The sequence below is a fragment of the Corylus avellana genome, chromosome 7 (assembly GCF_965113065.1).
Source record: "Corylus avellana chromosome 7, dhCorAvel1.hap1.2, whole genome shotgun sequence".
Taxonomy (NCBI): Eukaryota; Viridiplantae; Streptophyta; class Magnoliopsida; order Fagales; family Betulaceae; genus Corylus; species Corylus avellana.
In genome coordinates, this window is record NC_142496.1 from 22,284,915 (window position 1) to 22,302,529 (window position 17,615).

General features: G+C 34.2%; 1 protein-coding gene across 1 annotated transcript; it reads left to right on the top strand.

Annotated features, from left to right (window-relative positions):
* The first annotated feature begins 4,399 nt into the window (after positions 1-4,399).
* LOC132184220 (uncharacterized) lies at positions 4,400-6,019 on the top strand. The gene is made up of 3 exons (XM_059597767.2): positions 4,400-5,000; positions 5,096-5,281; positions 5,383-6,019. The coding sequence occupies exons 1-3, from the start codon at positions 4,512-4,514 to the stop codon at positions 5,665-5,667; spliced, it is 960 nt and encodes a 319-aa protein (XP_059453750.2). The 5' UTR covers positions 4,400-4,511; the 3' UTR covers positions 5,668-6,019.
* The last annotated feature ends 11,596 nt before the right edge of the window (positions 6,020-17,615 follow it).

Here is a 17,615-nt window from a genome sequence, read left to right on the forward strand (position 1 = left end):
AAAATCAAAATATCACGGAAATATGAAAAAATGTAACAATTTGGCGGTGAGGATAGGAGTGGGGAATGGGGATGGGATTGATATCCAATAATTGTGGCTATCCTACCTAGGTATGACTATAGTAGTTCCTATCCGTTTGGAGCCGCTTAGAAGAGGTCTAGACGGTGAGAACTGCAAGCGCTCCTTCAAGTTCGACTGAGCCATAGTCTATACCCAGGTCCACCAGGTCATCAATGAGAATTCAAAGCGACTAATACTAATCAAGCATATATGAAAATTTCCATTGCAGAGATTTGAACCTACCTTTGATGGTATATCCACGAGATTGTAATACTGAACTATATTATTATCCTTGATAAATAGAGGATTCCCCATTTATGTCCAATAGCTATAAGGAAAAAAGGAATTATTTGGCGTTTTTTTAGTGTTCTCTTAATTTTAAGTGGACATTATTTTTAAAAACACCACAAAAATAAATAAATAAATAAATAAAAATTATTCCACCTGTCCCTAAAAAAAGAATAGTTATTAATAAATATCAATAGTTATTCTATTATGATTTATTCCATTCTCGACAATAGCTATTTATTTTTATAATGAAATGCTAAATATGACACATGAATGATCATCTCCAAACACACTGAAATTGAGAATTTGAGATAGCTATTTCTCCTATTAGCATACATTCCCCTGTGCATTTATATTCTCAATCAAGGGAATTTTCGTTACTCTAGAACAGTATTATTCTAGAGTAATTTTGGGGCTTCATTATAGTATTTCGTAAAAATTTAGAAATATGAAGAAATATGTTTTAAGAATATCGTCATGAAGGTTGACGAAAATGGGGTAATGCTAAAGGAAACGTTGGCGTGCATGAACAGTTTATGCACATCAGCCAAATTTTTTTTTTTTTTTTTATAATTAAAAATATTACAAAAATAAAATAAAATTTGGCTGGCGTGCCCGGCGTTCCTTGTATCATTACCCGACGAAAATGTATTTTGAAATGCTCCATGCAATAATTTCGCAATGCCATGGGAATGTGCGCCCAAGTGGGTACCTTATGCTTTGTCAAGGGCCAATCGATTGCTTCCAATTCAGGGGTTGGTCCAGTCATACATGGCCCATTCGCAAGGTACATATGGGTTACCAATTCCTCATGTACGGACAAATGGACCTCCGGTAATTAGACACCCAGTTGGTTCATTTTTGAGTTCCCATTTGTTTGCATTTTGCGAGCAAATAGTTGGGCTCTAACTAAGAGATAGGCTTGGGCCTTTGACAATTATATCTGATAATTGAAGAATTGTTGGTCCTGGAAAGTTGCTGCCGTGTCCAGGGCCAGGGAGAACAAGAGCCCCTAGGATCCAAAACCTTAAACCCGAAACATCAATGTTCATGGACCATGAGGCCACCGCCGGTTGACATTCTATACAAAGCCACATGTCAACAATCACTAACTTGAAGCCCCATAAAAACACCCAACTAACTCTCTGGCCCAGTTCCTCCGAGAGGGATGATAGGGACCTAATTATTTTGCTAAACTTTTGGTCAACTTTTGTCTTATTTTTTAATTTAAAACAAATAAATAAATAAATAATAAAAAAAATGTGTGAAGCAATAATATATTTTTTTTGTCCTTTTAAAAAATAAAAAATTGTATTTTTCTTCATAATAATTTAAAGTTATTGGTGGCTACCTGGGCCTGCAAAAATATTTTACTAGTGATTTAGGTTGTATATGGTGGGGTTTTTGGCTGGATAAGCTTCCAACAGAGTCAAAGTTAAGCTTCTTCCAAGGTGGATTAATAGCTGAAAACACTTGATTGAGAGGGCGATTGGCAATATGAAGGAAAATGTTAAATGCTCAATTATTTTGCATAACTTTGGGCTAATTTTGAGGAAGGAAATTGTATTTTTCTTCGTAATAATTTTAAAAAATAACATTATTATAAAGAAAAATACCAAATAAAAGAATGACAAAAAAAAAAAAAATTATTGCTTTACACTTTTTTTTTTCTTTTTTTTTTTTAATTAAAAAAATAAGACAAAAGTTAACCTAAAGTTATGCAAAATAGTTGAGCGTTTAGCATTTTTCTTCCCCCCGAAGATTGCCAATCGCCCTCTCAATCAAGTATTTTCAGCCATTAATCCACCTTGGAAAAAGCTTAACTTTGACTCTGTTGGAAGCTTATCCAGCCAAAAACCCCACCATATACAACCTAAATCACTAGTAAAATATTTTTGCAGGCGCCAGCTATCGACCAATTACTTCTAGTTGTCGGTGAGAGTTTCAGGCTTGACTATCCCTAACAACCCGAGCTCACAGAATTACTCATCCAGCAGTTGCCAGTTGGACAGCAACCAAGGGTGCTCCAACCATGGTCAACCTTAGTTCTTCAATAGTTTATTACCATGATCCATCATTCACCCATAAGGCAAGAAAAATAAATAAATAAATAAATCCATGTGATTTTCCAATAAGTTTCATCTCGTAAAAATTGGATGGAATTTATATTAATTATCTGTTTAAATAGTTAGTAATTTAGATAGTTATTGTGACTTAGGGCCCGTTTGGGAGTGCGATTTCAATAAGTGCGATTTTAAAAATTGCGTTTTTAAAATTGCTACTTTTTAAAATCGCACAGGCGTTTGGTAAAACATACTTAAAATTACTTTTTTTATCAATTGAGTGTTTAGATAACATTAGCATATAATTGCGGTTTCATAATCAAATTACCAATAAATATGAACAAGACAGAGGATAAAGAAAAAAAAAAAAGAGAAAATAAAGGTTTTAATATATTTTAGGTGGGTATTGTTGGTATTTTTTTTTCATTCCCGTTCTAAAAAAGATAACTATTGCGCCAAATATCTTTTTAATAAAAATCGTGATTTTGTTTTAAATTCGCACTTTTTCAAATAAGCACCCTCTAATCAGCTCATGGAAATCGCAGATTTTTTTACGATTTTAAAATTTGCGTTTTTAAAATCGCAATCTCAAACACCCTAAAGTTGTAATTTGGTTTAAAATCGTAAATTATTTTTTAAAAAACACACTCCCAAACACACCCTTAAGCTATTCAAATCAATTATGAATTGTTAGGACATTTAGGAAAAATCTAAGTACTTTATTTTTAAAATTTAAAACCCAAAAATTAAAAAAAAAAAAAAAAAAAAAAGATTAAAATACCATCTTGCCCCATGATCTCATCAGAAGGTCTTCATTTTCCACCTTCGGATACGGGCGCTTCTCTTTCACACTACCGCTAATTTAGTACGGGCGTTTCTCTTTAAAATATTAATTTATTATTGATTCGTGGTTTGGTGCTGCCAACTGTATTTTGGCTGTCGGATAATTAGTTCCTGGCTTCTTCCTCTTGCCCAAAAGACACGACCACTTTTATTTTTCTAGGGCATAAATGCATAATTGTTCTTTTTATTTTTGGTAAGGTACAGTTGTAAGACACTCTCTTATTGCCAACCCCCCATGTGATGAGATTATGATTATCTCAGATTCCTAAGTTGATTGGGAGCTTAATTAAGTATATTTATTTTGTTAATATTCACAATTTGCCGGCCGTATTTTTTATTGCCTTATTACTTTTGAGATTTTTTTTTTTTTGGGCTAAAGCTCAATTACTGTCAACATTAGATATTCTTTTTGACCTATATATTTTGGATTATGTAATTTTTTATTTTATTGTTTGTATTCCATCTATTAACAAAATGGTTAATTACTTTTTTTTAGTACCTAGTTTCTCAGTTTTTTTTTTTTTTCCTAGATTTTAATTCGTATCACAGATGATACTTAATTGGGTAAATACCAATTTAGTACTTCTGTCACCATTTAGTTAGCCAAACTAATTGAATGTTATGAGGTGGTTTTGGCCACTTCTGCAGCCCATCTGGAGGTGGTCGAACCACTCCTAAGACCCTTAGAGGTGATTCGGTCATCACTAATGGCCAAAAAGTAAGTGGCCGAAACCACTCTCAAACGCCTTAGGATTGATCGAACCACTCCCAAATTGGGGCTGTAAGGGTGGCCGAAACCATTCTCATTGCAATTTATTAATTTGGCTGATAGAATGATGATAGAGATACTAAACTGATATTTAATCATTAGTCAAATATCATCTCACATGTAATACGAATTAAAACCTAGAAAAAAAAAAAAAAAAAACGTGAAAATCTAAGTAATAAAAAAAAAAAAAAGTAATTAATCCTTAAAACAAAAAAAAAAAACAAAAAAAAAAAAAAAAAAAAGTTTATTACTGGAATCTATAATTGCAATATTCCACGTTTCACGTACTCTAGAAGTCCCAATTAACGCAATTTCTTAATTACCCTCTGTCCCTCCAATCGACAAGCAAGTAACCATCCATAAAGTCAGCAGTAAGCACTAGCAGGCCTGACCGCCTGAGAGGGAAAGAAAAAGATAGTCGTTCAACTCCCATCAGTTTCTAAAGCTGAAGAAAACCCGCCGTCGGTGTTAATTTGGAATCCTAGAGAATGCACGCAAAGACGGACTCGGAGGTGACAAGCCTCGCACCGTCTTCGCCGACTAGATCTCCTCGCCGGCAAGTCTACTACGTGCAGAGCCCGTCCCGGGACTCCCACGATGGGGAGAAGACGGCGACGTCGTTCCACTCCACTCCGGTGCTCAGCCCCATGGGCTCCCCACCGCATTCCCACTCCTCCGTGGGTCGCCACTCCCGCGAGTCCTCCACCAGTAGGTTCTCTGGGTCTCTCAAGCCCGGATCTCGCAAGATCTCGCCCAACGACAGCTCGCGCGACGGCCACAGAAAGGGTCAGAAGCCCTGGAAGGAGTGCGATGTGATTGAAGAAGAAGGGCTTCTTGAGGATGAAGAGCGTCGGAAGGGTCTCCCTCGTCGATGCTATGTTCTCGCTTTTGTTATTGGCTTTTTTGCTCTCTTCTCAATATTTTCCTTGATTTTATGGGGTGCCAGCAGGCCTATGAAACCCCAGATCACCATGAAGGTATAATTCTACTGTCTTCAAATAATTGTAGTTTATACATTTTTCTTGGCAAATTGTGAAATGGGTTTTGATGAATTTGCTTATTTTTCTCGCAGAGTATAACATTTGAGCAGTTCAAGATCCAAGCGGGTTCAGATTCGACAGGGGTCGCCACTGATATGATCTCCGTGAATTCCTCCGTCAAGTTCACATATCGTAACACCGGCACATTCTTCGGCGTCCATGTCACATCAACACCGCTAGATCTATCTTATTCCGAGCTCACTGTCGCCTCTGGATCGGTAAAACAGAAAAACCCTTATTTTTTCTTCACAGCCCAAAATTTAAGAGATCCTGGTCTCAGTATTCTACTTCCTCTAATTCTGTGAATTGGGTATTGCAGGTGAAGAACTTTTATCAAAAAAGGAAGAGCCGAGCATCAGTTACTGTGACAGTGACAGGCGATCAAATTCCTCTGTATGGAAGTGGAGCCGGCCTGAACAGTGCATCGGGAACGTCGGCTTCGCCGGTGCCTTTGAAATTGAACTTCGTGATTCGATCTAGAGCTAACGTTCTGGGGAACTTGGTCAAGCCCAAGTTCTACAAGGGGATTGATTGTTCTATCACCTATGATCCGAAAAAGCTCAACGTAGCAATCTCGCTCAAGAATTGCACATACAACAATTGATTCTGGAGCAAAGCAGTGAAAAGAATGCAATACTTCTTCTTTTTTTTCTTTTTTTTTTTAAATATTTATTTAAATTGTTTCTTGGTTCTTTTTGTCGGAGAGAAGTGGAGAGACAGCTCAGCGGTCAACTTTTGAGGTATGGGCAGCGGGCGAGGAACGTGGTTTTGGACTTTTTGGCTGCCCAAATGCCCGACGAGTGGGAAACAGGTTGGATTCCGTTGTAACTTGGAGTGGTGGGTGACCTTTTGTGTAATTTTAAATATAGTGTAAAATTATGAAGGAATTATTTGCCGTCCGGCCATGTAATGCCATTATTAAGTTTATAATGATGCAATAAGATTAATCTTCAGAATTTTGGCTGTGTTACAAATTGTCGGTGAGGATTGTGTTTGGGAGGCTTCAATTGACCTAAATTAAAATATTAAAGTAGGTCAGGATAAGACTATGTTATTGGTTTCTAGCTGTGTTTTTCTGTCTCATAAACATGTACTTACAAACGAAGTTGAGTGAAGTTATGGTTCACTTCGGTTTGAAGGAGTGTTCGTAATTTCTTGCATTGCATACCCGTTTAGGCCTTTCTTCTTAGAGTCATAATATAAGGAAGATTAGAGTTTTTTTAGAATTTTTTCAAAAGGCTTCAATTTGAGATAATTATTATTGAATTTTGATCTATTAGTGATTTTAAAATCTACGTTACATTTGAGAGGATTCTAAGAGCATTTTCAGCAGCTTTCTCATCATTTTTCCTATATTTAAGGATCCAAATTACTTTTTATTTCCCTATGTCAAAATACACCCCAATAGCTTTTCTTAATTATTTCATATATCATTAAAATATTTGTTTTTTAAAATTATATTATATATATGAGAGGAGAGAGGAGAGAGTAGAGAAGAGAGAAACGTTTTTTATTTTATTTTAATAATTATAAAGATTGCAATAGTGAAACCCTATACTTTGGGTTCCACTGTAGCAATCCTTATGGTTGAAGCTCATTTAAGGAGTCTGTTGTAGAACTTTTTTGCGATTTTTTAGACATATTCCTTACACATAGGGAACAGACTCCCTTATAGGGAGTCTACTGAGAATGCTCTAAGAAGACTCTGGTCATTCTTCTATCATTACTCTTCTTGTTGAGGTCTTAGCAAGTGATGCTACTTTGGTCTCACTTAGAGATGGGTAGATTAAATGTTTACAGTCTATCAACCACCACCAAACCATCTCCGACTGACAATCGACTTCCGGTGATTAGTAGGCAGAATAAAAATATTGTTTCGATATCAATTCGATCCCGTAGGCGGTAGAAATTTTTTCATTGGTTAATCGACTTTATCAATTTTTCAAATGAAATTTGAATTTTATCTAGTAGATTTCCCTATTATTTTGTCTACTTGATTTGTGATTGTCCTTTTGATCTGTGTTCTATGGATTTACTTTTTATTTTTATTTATTTTTAGTTATAAGAAAGTTGATAAATTTTAACATAAAAACTTGTAATTGACAATTAACTCACATAACTGACCGCCTATTAACCGATTAACAAAAAAAGTTTAAATTATTCCTTGTCGATATGAAGTTAGAATTAACTTACTTCAACGGTTAAGTAGGCAAAAATATCCCTACCGACGCCAAGTGAACCAATATCCACCCCTAATCTTACTCTTACTCAAGTAGAAAGTCACATGTGGTTTTTCTCTTTAAAAAAAAAAAAAAAAAAAACCTTAACCACCATTGCAGTAAAGTGAGGACTCTTTATCCTTGTAAGAACTTCTAAAACAAGAAAATACAGCAAAATTTAAACCAAAAGAAAGATAAAAGGGAAGAAAGAAAAAGACTTCAAATCATGTCCATGGCTGTTGTAAATGTATGAGATCAAAGGGCAACAGGTACTCTCATGTTATAATGCAAAAATCACATGGACTGCACCTTATACCTTCTATCTGCAAAAATCCTCTGTTCTAAATGCATCCTTCTTTGTGCTCTCCACACTAATTGCGGTAACAATGAACTAATTAAGCTACAAGAAGTCAAGAAGAAACAGCAAAAATGGAGAACCAACAATGAAAATACAAAGATGTTGGTATTAAGAATAGAAGAGAGAACGATGACACAGGCAATATACAGGGCCCAATTCCCAAATGCAGGCCCGGTTGAAGAAGCCCCCGCTGGCGGGCCCAATAAAAGCTTTGAGGCGCAGATCAAAAACCCGCTTGACTTAAGTTCCAGATTCCCCAGTAAAGTAGCACACTAATCACCTAAGGGAATCACGGACTACAGGAAGGATCAATTTCGAAAGGAGCATTCCAAAAGGCCCAAGCTCTAGATTACTTAGAGTATGTTTGGGAAATAGAGTTTTTAAGTCAAAAAAACGTTTTTTTGGTAAAAATTTCATTTTTAAACTTTTGCCAAAAGTGTGTTTTGGCCATTTTTTGTTTTTGTTTTTTTTTTTTATTCTTTGGACCTTCAAAAGCGCTTTCAAATTTTTTACCATAAGAGTAATTTTTTCTTCAAATTGATTTTTTGAATTTTAAACGCACTTTTAAACTCTTCAAATACACACCCAAATATGTTCTTAGTTGATTAGCACACTAATCAATTAGGGAATTGACCAAGTACTGGTGGGCCCAATTCCCAATATAGCTTTCCAGTAGGCCCACCAGTCCAAGAGTGCTCCAGGGGGCCCCTCAGGCTTAAAAAGCACGGAAGCAACATCCATTACTGTCAATGCCCATGAAAAACACATTACTGTCAAGTTGGATTTGTTTGGTCGAGAGCTTCTGAGCCCCATCCTGGAGTAGCCCAGGCCCAAACCATCTGCCTGCTTCTAGACACCATTGTCAACGAGGAAAACCGGGCTGCAATTGAGCCAAGCCCAGACCCACCTTTACAAATCTATAAGAGGGACAAAAATAAAAAAAAATAATGTTATTTAATAAATTGTTATAAAATTGAAATGACGTGGTACGTAGCAAGTAAAAAATTAGCGATTTTTTTTTTTTTTCCCCTTCTTATGGGGCTACCCTTGGTTGGAGAGCACTCAGTATTGGCTATAGAAAAATTAAAATAAATAAAGAGAATACAACGTTAAGAAACCTGTATTCTTTGTAGTTTTCCTTACATATAAAAGATGGTAAATATTGTAGGCTATGGGAAGGAATTGCATATATGGATGAAAACTGAAAAGGCAGTTGAATTTGGAATAGGAAAATTGTTTTTACCTTATTTACTCTCTCATCAAGCTATGGCCCGCAATTAAAACGAAAAATTGAAGGGTCAAAATTAGGACTTGAGTCAAGGCAAGAAAATGAAAAATAGCGTAATTATCGTTGTACTATCGATAATTATACTTGGCTTGATTAACTTTTGTCCTGTAATAATGTTCTATATTTAGTGTGGTAGAAGAAGGCTTGGGAAGCAAGTTTGTATTGGACAAAGTGGAGGAGCTAGAGTGCTTTTCTTTAGGGGATGAGAAGATTGATGAACTTTTTTCTAATCATGCCTTAGAAAGTGATGACAAAGAGGAAAGTGAATATGCTTCCCCCATCATTATAACTATCTTGCATTCTATTATTATTATTATTATTGTTATTATTATTCCCACCACCTCCACTTTCACCTTCCACCGCAAACCCCAGCCGATCTAAGTCCTGTCATACTCATGCCCTTTGCTTTTCAGTTTTTTCTTTTTTCTTTCTCTTTCTCTCTCTCTCTCTCTCTTTCAATAAATATTTTTATTTTTGATTAGTAAAAGGGAAAAGAAAATAAATAAATAAAAAGAAAAAGAAAAATCAATGAAGATCAGTGTAAGTTTACTTCAGTTCAATCATCCAACTCCCCTCCATATTCCCTATAAAGCTGTTTTCTCCTTTCTTTTTCTTCTTTCTCTTTGTGGGGTCTTTGGCCCGCCATGCATCTCTAAGGCTTCTTCCTTCCACTTTGTATATATCTCTATACCTCCTTTTCATAGGCGTTATACATCAGTGGGATAATTTTTGGGACTCCTTTATATTTTCTTTTGCAGCCAAAGTTATTCCTTCTTTAATCTCAGCTTTGGTTTCCTAATATTGTTTATAGATGTAGGAGTACTTCAAAAATATAAAAGGCACTTGTTTTTTAGGCTACAAATAACCGAATGTTTCTACTGTTAAATCACTCACAATAGCTTAAATTAATAAGAAATTAATGACAAATTTAAGCATTTAATTAATAACACTTTTCTACTCAATAAGTGAGGTCTAACACGTAAAATATACTGAAATGAGGGCCGAAACAATGGAGTCAGGATTCGAAATCAATACATCTCCCATAATACTGTGTTAAATCACTAATTATTTCAAAAGCTTAAAATATACGTAGCAGGAAATAATGAATTTAATTGTGTATTACATAACCTAAAAATTAGTTTTACCTAGCTTAGAATATTGGATCCTTTTGGATTGACTCGAGCGGGTCTAGCAGGATTCCACTTGCATCCTATGGGCCTAATTTTTTTGGGGGTTAAATAAACTTACGCCCCTTGAACTAACAATCATTTTTAAAAGAGCCTCATAAACTTACAGATGTGATATTTGGATATATCAAACTACTATTTTATGGCAAAAAGGGCTCTCTGTTAGCATTGATAGTTAAGATTGATCAAAAATAAAATTTGACCAAAATCTTCTAATAATACCCTCACCTTGACCATAGAAAAATCAAATTTGCCCTTTATAATAATTAATCAATAAAAAAGACTATTTTTTAATGTAGTTTGTTCTGTTATTTTTTTATCTTATTAATTATTAATTTGATTTTCTTAGGGAAAAATGTGTATTTTAAGAAATTTTAGGTCAAAATCTCACATCGGTTATGGAGTTTTTTTTTTTTTTTTTTTACCAAGAGTATATTAATGTACATAGTTAAACACAACTCTAGCCTAAAAGCCTAAGCTAATGAGTTAAGGTCGACTTAAGTATATTAAGTATTCTTTTCTTTCTTATATTTTTTCAATGTGGGATTCAACACTCATAAGTGAACTCCCTCGGTTTGTAAGGCTGTTTTGAAAATTACAAACTTAAGTGAATTTATCCCTTATTTTGGATGTATATGAGATGTCTCCGGCATAAGGAACTTGCGGTGTAGAATTTCTTCATGTCACTTTCAGTCAAGGAGGGTGTTCCCCGAGAGAATCTCAGTTAATGATAACCTAATTTACATGATTTGTTTTCTATTTTTGGTGGAGAATTCATTGTATATCTAAAAGCAGGTGTTATCTAGTGATGATGATAATATATATCATAAACCTGCATGCAACATTGTGTTAATTAATTTCAGTAAAGCCTTCAAAAAAAATATACCTGGAATACGTTTATATGGGTAGAAGGTTTCATGGGTCATATATGCACATTAACCTCTTTTTCTTGTGTGTTTTAAGGTATAATTAATTAAAAACCTTAATCTTGGTTATAGAGTAGCCTGAGTAGGGTTTGTCTGATATGGTTGTATTTATCTGTTCTTTTTGTTGGTCTAGTACGTATCCATGCTTCTTGGTGGGACGTGAAAACAGCTTCACTGATCTTCATCTGTAAATAAAGCCAATATAGCATATCAGAAGAATGATACGTATAGTTTCTGGGTTCCACTTTTGGCAACAGTGGTTGTGGTCCTAGAACAACAAACCCCACCTTAACTTTCACGTCCTTTGTTAATTCATTCATTAAACCAAAGGAAAAAAAAAACAAAACAAAACAAAACATCATTGTGCATTAACCCTAGCTAGCTGCAAATCTAGATGACTTTCATATTATCCTCTAGAATCACCAAATTTTCCATCTTCAATCATATCACAGGTGTATATCTACATAGTGGGGTTTGATAATTAGCAGCTAGCAAGGCTAGCATGGGGTTTGAAGAAAATTAAAATGATAATAATGAGGATAATGATTGTTGGATCTCCTATAATTGGGGCATCCTTAGCACCTCCGGTTGAGGTGCGCGTGAGAACAGAACATGAATGCAGATATGGACCAGATTGTGGACCGTCAAATGTTCTGCATCAGATAATATTCATCACTTGCAAACTTTATGCTTGACATGATTGAGTAGAAGCAAAAGGGTTTTCTTAGTGGATAATTAGGTGGCAATAATATTAGTATGATTATAGAAATATGTGAAATTATTAAATCAGTGAAAACCAGACTGTCCGGATCAACCAAACAACGCATGCAAATGATTTTAGTATAACGGCATAATAATAGTAATAGAAGAAGAACAATTATATTTACCCGTTATTATTTGATTTGGATTTAGTTATTGAATTTTCAATTTTAATAATACAGTCCTTATAGTTTGCCTAAATTTAAAATAGATCTCTTTATGATCACTTTATTGTCAAAATTAACAGTTTGTCATTTGCCACGTATATATGTCTCATTTAACACGTTAACATCCATCTTAACACCCCAATGTGATATTGCCACACGAACAAAACTGAAGTCTTTTTGTTACTGTGTGTTTGCTCTTTAAGTTTTCTGATTTTATGTTTCTTTAAGTTTTATATGTTAGATCGATTATTTTTTGTTGGCCTTTTGTGTTTTTTTTTTTTAATTTTTTTTTAATAAATGACATAACACTTGTTGACGTGATATTGCATTGGAGTGTTCCTGACGTGTCAACTTTAGTGGTAAAGTAACAGGGGAACTTATTTTTAAACTTTCTCTTAACCTAAAGATTGTGTATTCTTAAAATTGAAATAAGATGAAAACTTATGTGGCTTAATATGATTTTTTTTCTTAATAATAAAAATAAGTGTGAAATTAAGGTAATTTTCACCGAATTTCGATGAGGTAGATGAGATTGGGGATTTTGATATGGTGCATTATTGGCTGTCATCAGAAAAAAATGGCACTTTAAGCATTTGCTTTGTAAGTAATGGACGTGAGAGGTGGGTCTTGCTATATATGCATGAAATGATGGTGAAGATGATGGAGGGACCCAGATTGGGGTGATGATCACACGGAATCCCTTGGATTGAGGAAGTATTTTTGTAGCAGCCTTGAAGTGTGGGGCCCTTTTCCAAAACACCTTTTCCTCAACGTTCATCAGCCACAGTATAAAAAGAAGAGAAGAGAAGGGAGAAAAAGAATGTGATGTGCATGTGATCCAACAGCCTTTATGTTCCCCCCCTCCCTCCCCTCTTCTTCTTCTTCTTCTTCTAAACCAAAATACACCATTCCCTTCTTCTGTTGTCTTTTTTGACATTCGGTGACTAATACTACTTTTTCCGTTAATCATATTTAGGTCATACATGGGTGTCCATGTTTTGTACTAAAAACTCCATTTTGGGACCCATCTTTTGACATGCGAGGTCGGCCATGGTCTGATTATGTTAAAAAAGCATGTTATTAGTGCGATTCAAAGGTCCGATATCACATCAATGGGATTATCTAAAGCTCTTTTTTTTTTCTTTTTCTTTTTCTTTTTTAAATTTGGGGTACTGCATGTAATAATGTTAATATATAGTTATCTTGTTGTAGAATATACTATGAACCCTAGCAATTATCCTGTATAAATGGCAAAGTTTCTGACGTTTATGGAAGGATCTTTTTCTCACGTAGAAGTTGAATTGGGTGTCTTTAACAAAAGAAAAAATAAAGGGAAAGGAAAAAAGAGAAGGAAAAGAGGAAAGAAAGATAATGGGAGGAAAGACAACTCTTGTTGTTCTCTCCTTTTAATGCAACTATAAAGTGAGTTAAAATGAGCTTTGTTATTTGATATCAAACAATATATATATATAGGGCCATGCAAGTCTACATATATTTTTTTCTTCTTCTTTTTTATGCGGAAACCCTTTTGGACTAAGATTTTGGATAGATTATTCCTGGAAGAAGCTGCTTTTTTAACGTCTTTTTTATGAAAAAAAATTTAACTTTTGCATGGACGCATCAGACCCTCTCTCTTTTATTTATTTAATCTACTTTATTAATTAATAGGTCCCTTCAAAGTAAATATCATTGTTTACTTCATATGGGACAATTTATTTGTTAATTGTGACAACTAAATGTACATATATATATATATATATATATGAAAACAGTAATCAACTAAATGCACCTGGTAGCTAGATCGATGGATGGCTATGTTGTAAAACAAAAAACTCCCAAGTACTGAGGGTAGATTAATTTAGAAAAATGCTATTTTGCATTTCCTAAGCATTCTTATATTATACTCAGTTAATGCTTAATTTACTCTTAATTTTTTTAAAGCCTCGTTAAGTTATGGGATTTCCTGAGTACACCAGCTTGCAAGTGTGGACATTATGATTGGCTTAACCACCGTCTAAATAAATTAATCTTGGATATGATTGACATTTAAAACTATCAAAATAAAGCTTAATTTGGTCACTAAAAAAAAGGAATAAAGCTTTGATCCCTAATGATTGAAATCCGACTTTCCATATTGAAGGGTAGCTGAGGACATGAAATTGATTTGTTCTTCAGCCTTTAAGGTAATTTTTTTTTTTTAAAAAAAAAAAGCTTCTTTCCCATGGAGTAATGCTAGAAAATAGAAACCACACACACACACACACTCTATATATATATAATGCTGACATAATAGTTTCAACCAACCTTAAATTTGTCATTGTTAAAAAAAATAAATAATAAAAAAAAAAAATCCAGTCAACATTGGAAAAATAATTATACAATAAAAACGCAGTATGTAACATTACTTTTTCTGATTAAGAACATGTCTATTGAATCAAATCCAATAAAGTAATGTTAGAATTTTTTTCTTGTTCTTATAACTGTCCCACAATGCTGATGTGAAAATAACCCTTCTATGAATCATTGTTTAAAAAAAATTTAAGGGCTTAATGGGACTGTTACGTTAACATTGTAAGATAGTTATGTGTGGTATTAAAATATAGCATTACTCAATCCAGTAAAAGGACCAAAATAAAGGAGCCAATTATAAAATAAAGGGAATTGCAAGGTCTAAGAATATAATATTGTTATTATACCTAACATTGGAGTCCCTTAAACAGACAATATAATTTGCATATAAATGCCCCTATTTAACTAATGAGATTGCCACCATTTATTTTATTTTATTTTAGAAATATGGAACTTCCATTGATAAAATTTCATAAACATAAAGTTCTTACATCATAGAGCATACAATTATGAAAAATCATAGCCGAAAGTTATGAAAGTTACAAAGTCATAAAAATGACTTTAATCTTCCGTTAACCCATGTACAATTACATTTAAGGAATAGATCTGCTTCGAGCAGATTACATCTAAGACATGGGTAGCCCAAATAAAAAAAAAAATTAGAAACTAAAAATCTGGTTGTCAGAGTTAATTGCCTTCACACTGATCTACTCTATCCTCAACTCGAAGGCCAGGACAACAAATTCATCCTCAACCCGAAGGCCAGGACAACAAATTCATCCTCAACCCGAAGGCAAGGATAAACAAAATAAAAAACAAAAAATAAAAACCCCATAAGCAACAACGGAAGAGTACGGCATCATAGACATCCATTCGGAAGACACACCTTAATTGAAGAAGACGATTAGATTTAAGGTTGAAGATATTAGATCTAAAATAACCCGTCAGAAATGAAGACTGGTGAAGCCTACAGAGAAGACGCCGAACACTGCTACCGTGAAAGGGGAGGATGGAAGATCTAGATCTAAATCTTTCATTCTCTTGAAGTTCTTATTGGTGTTGTTTAGAAAAAAAAAAAAAAAAAAGAGAGAAGAATTTTAGAGAAAAGGCAAAGCCTCTAATTCATTACTTTTTAATTGAGATTGCCACTTGATTATATATGATTTGATATGTTGTCAACTACTTAATTACCTCTCTTACCCACAAAAAAAAAAAAGAAGTACTTAATTACCTCAAATATAGAATGGTTTGAATGATAGATCGCCCGATAAATAGAAATATTTGGAGACTTCCATTGACCAATTTTGTTAGAGTAAAGAAAAGGAGCACAGCCTGCAGAGACTAGCTGGCCGGCCGGAAGTTAATCAATTCAGCCGAGCTAAAGCTTGAAATAATGGAAAACTTCTCGTGTTACATTAATGGAGGTGGGTGGCTATTAATTACAACTAGTTGTAGCAATAATATTAGTACAATGCATGAGTGTTTTGATGGGTGTGTAGCAATAATATTAGTTCAATGTATGAGTGTTTTTAAGGGTGAATAAGAATGCTAAGAGCATTCACATCCAGTTTAACAAATATTTAGCTAAATTATCACTTCTTTTTTTTTTTTTTTTTTTTAACTATCAAGTTTTCAAAAGTACTTATGTTCAACTCAGCATTTTATCTATTAATTTTCACTTTTACATTTAAAATATTGTTTATTTATCAACTTTCTTTATTTCCAAAAAGAGAGAGAACGAGATTGGATTTTTTTATTTATTATTAGGTATGGATTGTTGAGCTACTATAACAGCTAACCAAACTCTTAGCTACTTTGGCTAGGTAGATGCGGGGTATTTTTGCTACATGTTGAGCTAGATGCTAGTGTTCTTAATTAGCAACCATAATAAGTGTTGAGACTTTTCTTTAGAGAAGTACGGGTTTATAACTCAAGCTATATTAGTTGACTGGTGAGTGGCATCCATTTATCTATAATTTGAAAACACACATTTTTCTATTTTTAAAATCATAATTTTTTTTTTAAAAACGCACTCCTTAACTATATATTTTTTGGATTTGCTTCACCATTAAATTTCGCTTTTTATGGGGCACACACTCTCTCTCCTATGTGTCTCTGTGTCTGTAGAATAATTGAATAATTGAGATGAAATGTCCTTGACTCAAGTTCAGAAGCCTACTTAAGTCCTTGACCCTATGTTTATTAATTTATAGACGAGGAATTTATTAGTCTATAAAAGAAGAAGAAGAAGAAAAGGTGGGGTAAAGAAAAGAGATGATCAGCATGTAGCAATATATATATATATAAATAGGAGAATTTTGCATGGGAGTGGGTACATGGTATAAGATGAGAAAGACAATATATATGTGAGTGACTGGAAGAGGATGTGATGGAGAGGGACAGATATGTCAATCTCATACACAGAGGACAAAGCCTGGAGCTGGTTAAGTATATTAGTGCACTAGAAAGACAAACGGGTATCTTGTCCGGTCCATTATCATCAGATGCCATTAATTTCCTCGTGGGATCCATCTCCCCTCGTGACTTCTTAATGTTTCTCAAGAGTTTGAACCTCTTTGACTCACCCTCCCTACCTCCATAGCGTTGCTTTTTCTCAGTTTAATTAAATTATCATATATATATATAATATATGAATATTAATAATAGGGCCGGGGCATGAGATGGTTGTGTTTCTCACGGTGCAGGAAAGGGACCAGTGAAACGGACAAAAGAGAGTGCAAGAAGAGACAGAAGAAAGAACCTTGTAGCTTGTCGTATAGAATACAGATTTTGATTCTTTCACTTTAGAAAGAGTGAGATAAAGAAAGTGTTTTGTAATATAATAATCTCATCATCTGCCACCATTACTTTTTTAAAAAAATAAATAAATAATTCAGAGTTTTTATCCGTATTCGCTCTATGTTTTAAGTTGTCTCTCCTTGAAATTCTCGTTTCACATTATATCAAACTAAAAACTAGGGTTATTTTTTTAATAATAATTATTATTAATAGGGAGACGTATTTTTCGAAAGGTATCGGCGGTGGTCATGTGAGGGGAGGTGGGGCTGGTTCACTTTCACTGCGTTTTAGAAATTAGAATAGAATCTTCTTGGCTCTCAACTTGGTGGAAAGAGAAAGAGAAAGAGAAAGAGGAAGGTTGTGTGTACATGTTTTTGGGTGATTTTGCTAGTCATGCTGGTGGGCTCGCTAGGATCTGTCTCAGTTGCTGACAATTTGAGAGGGAAAAATCAGCCTTTGTTTCTAGATTTCCATACTTTTGTGGACCCCTTCCTCCACTC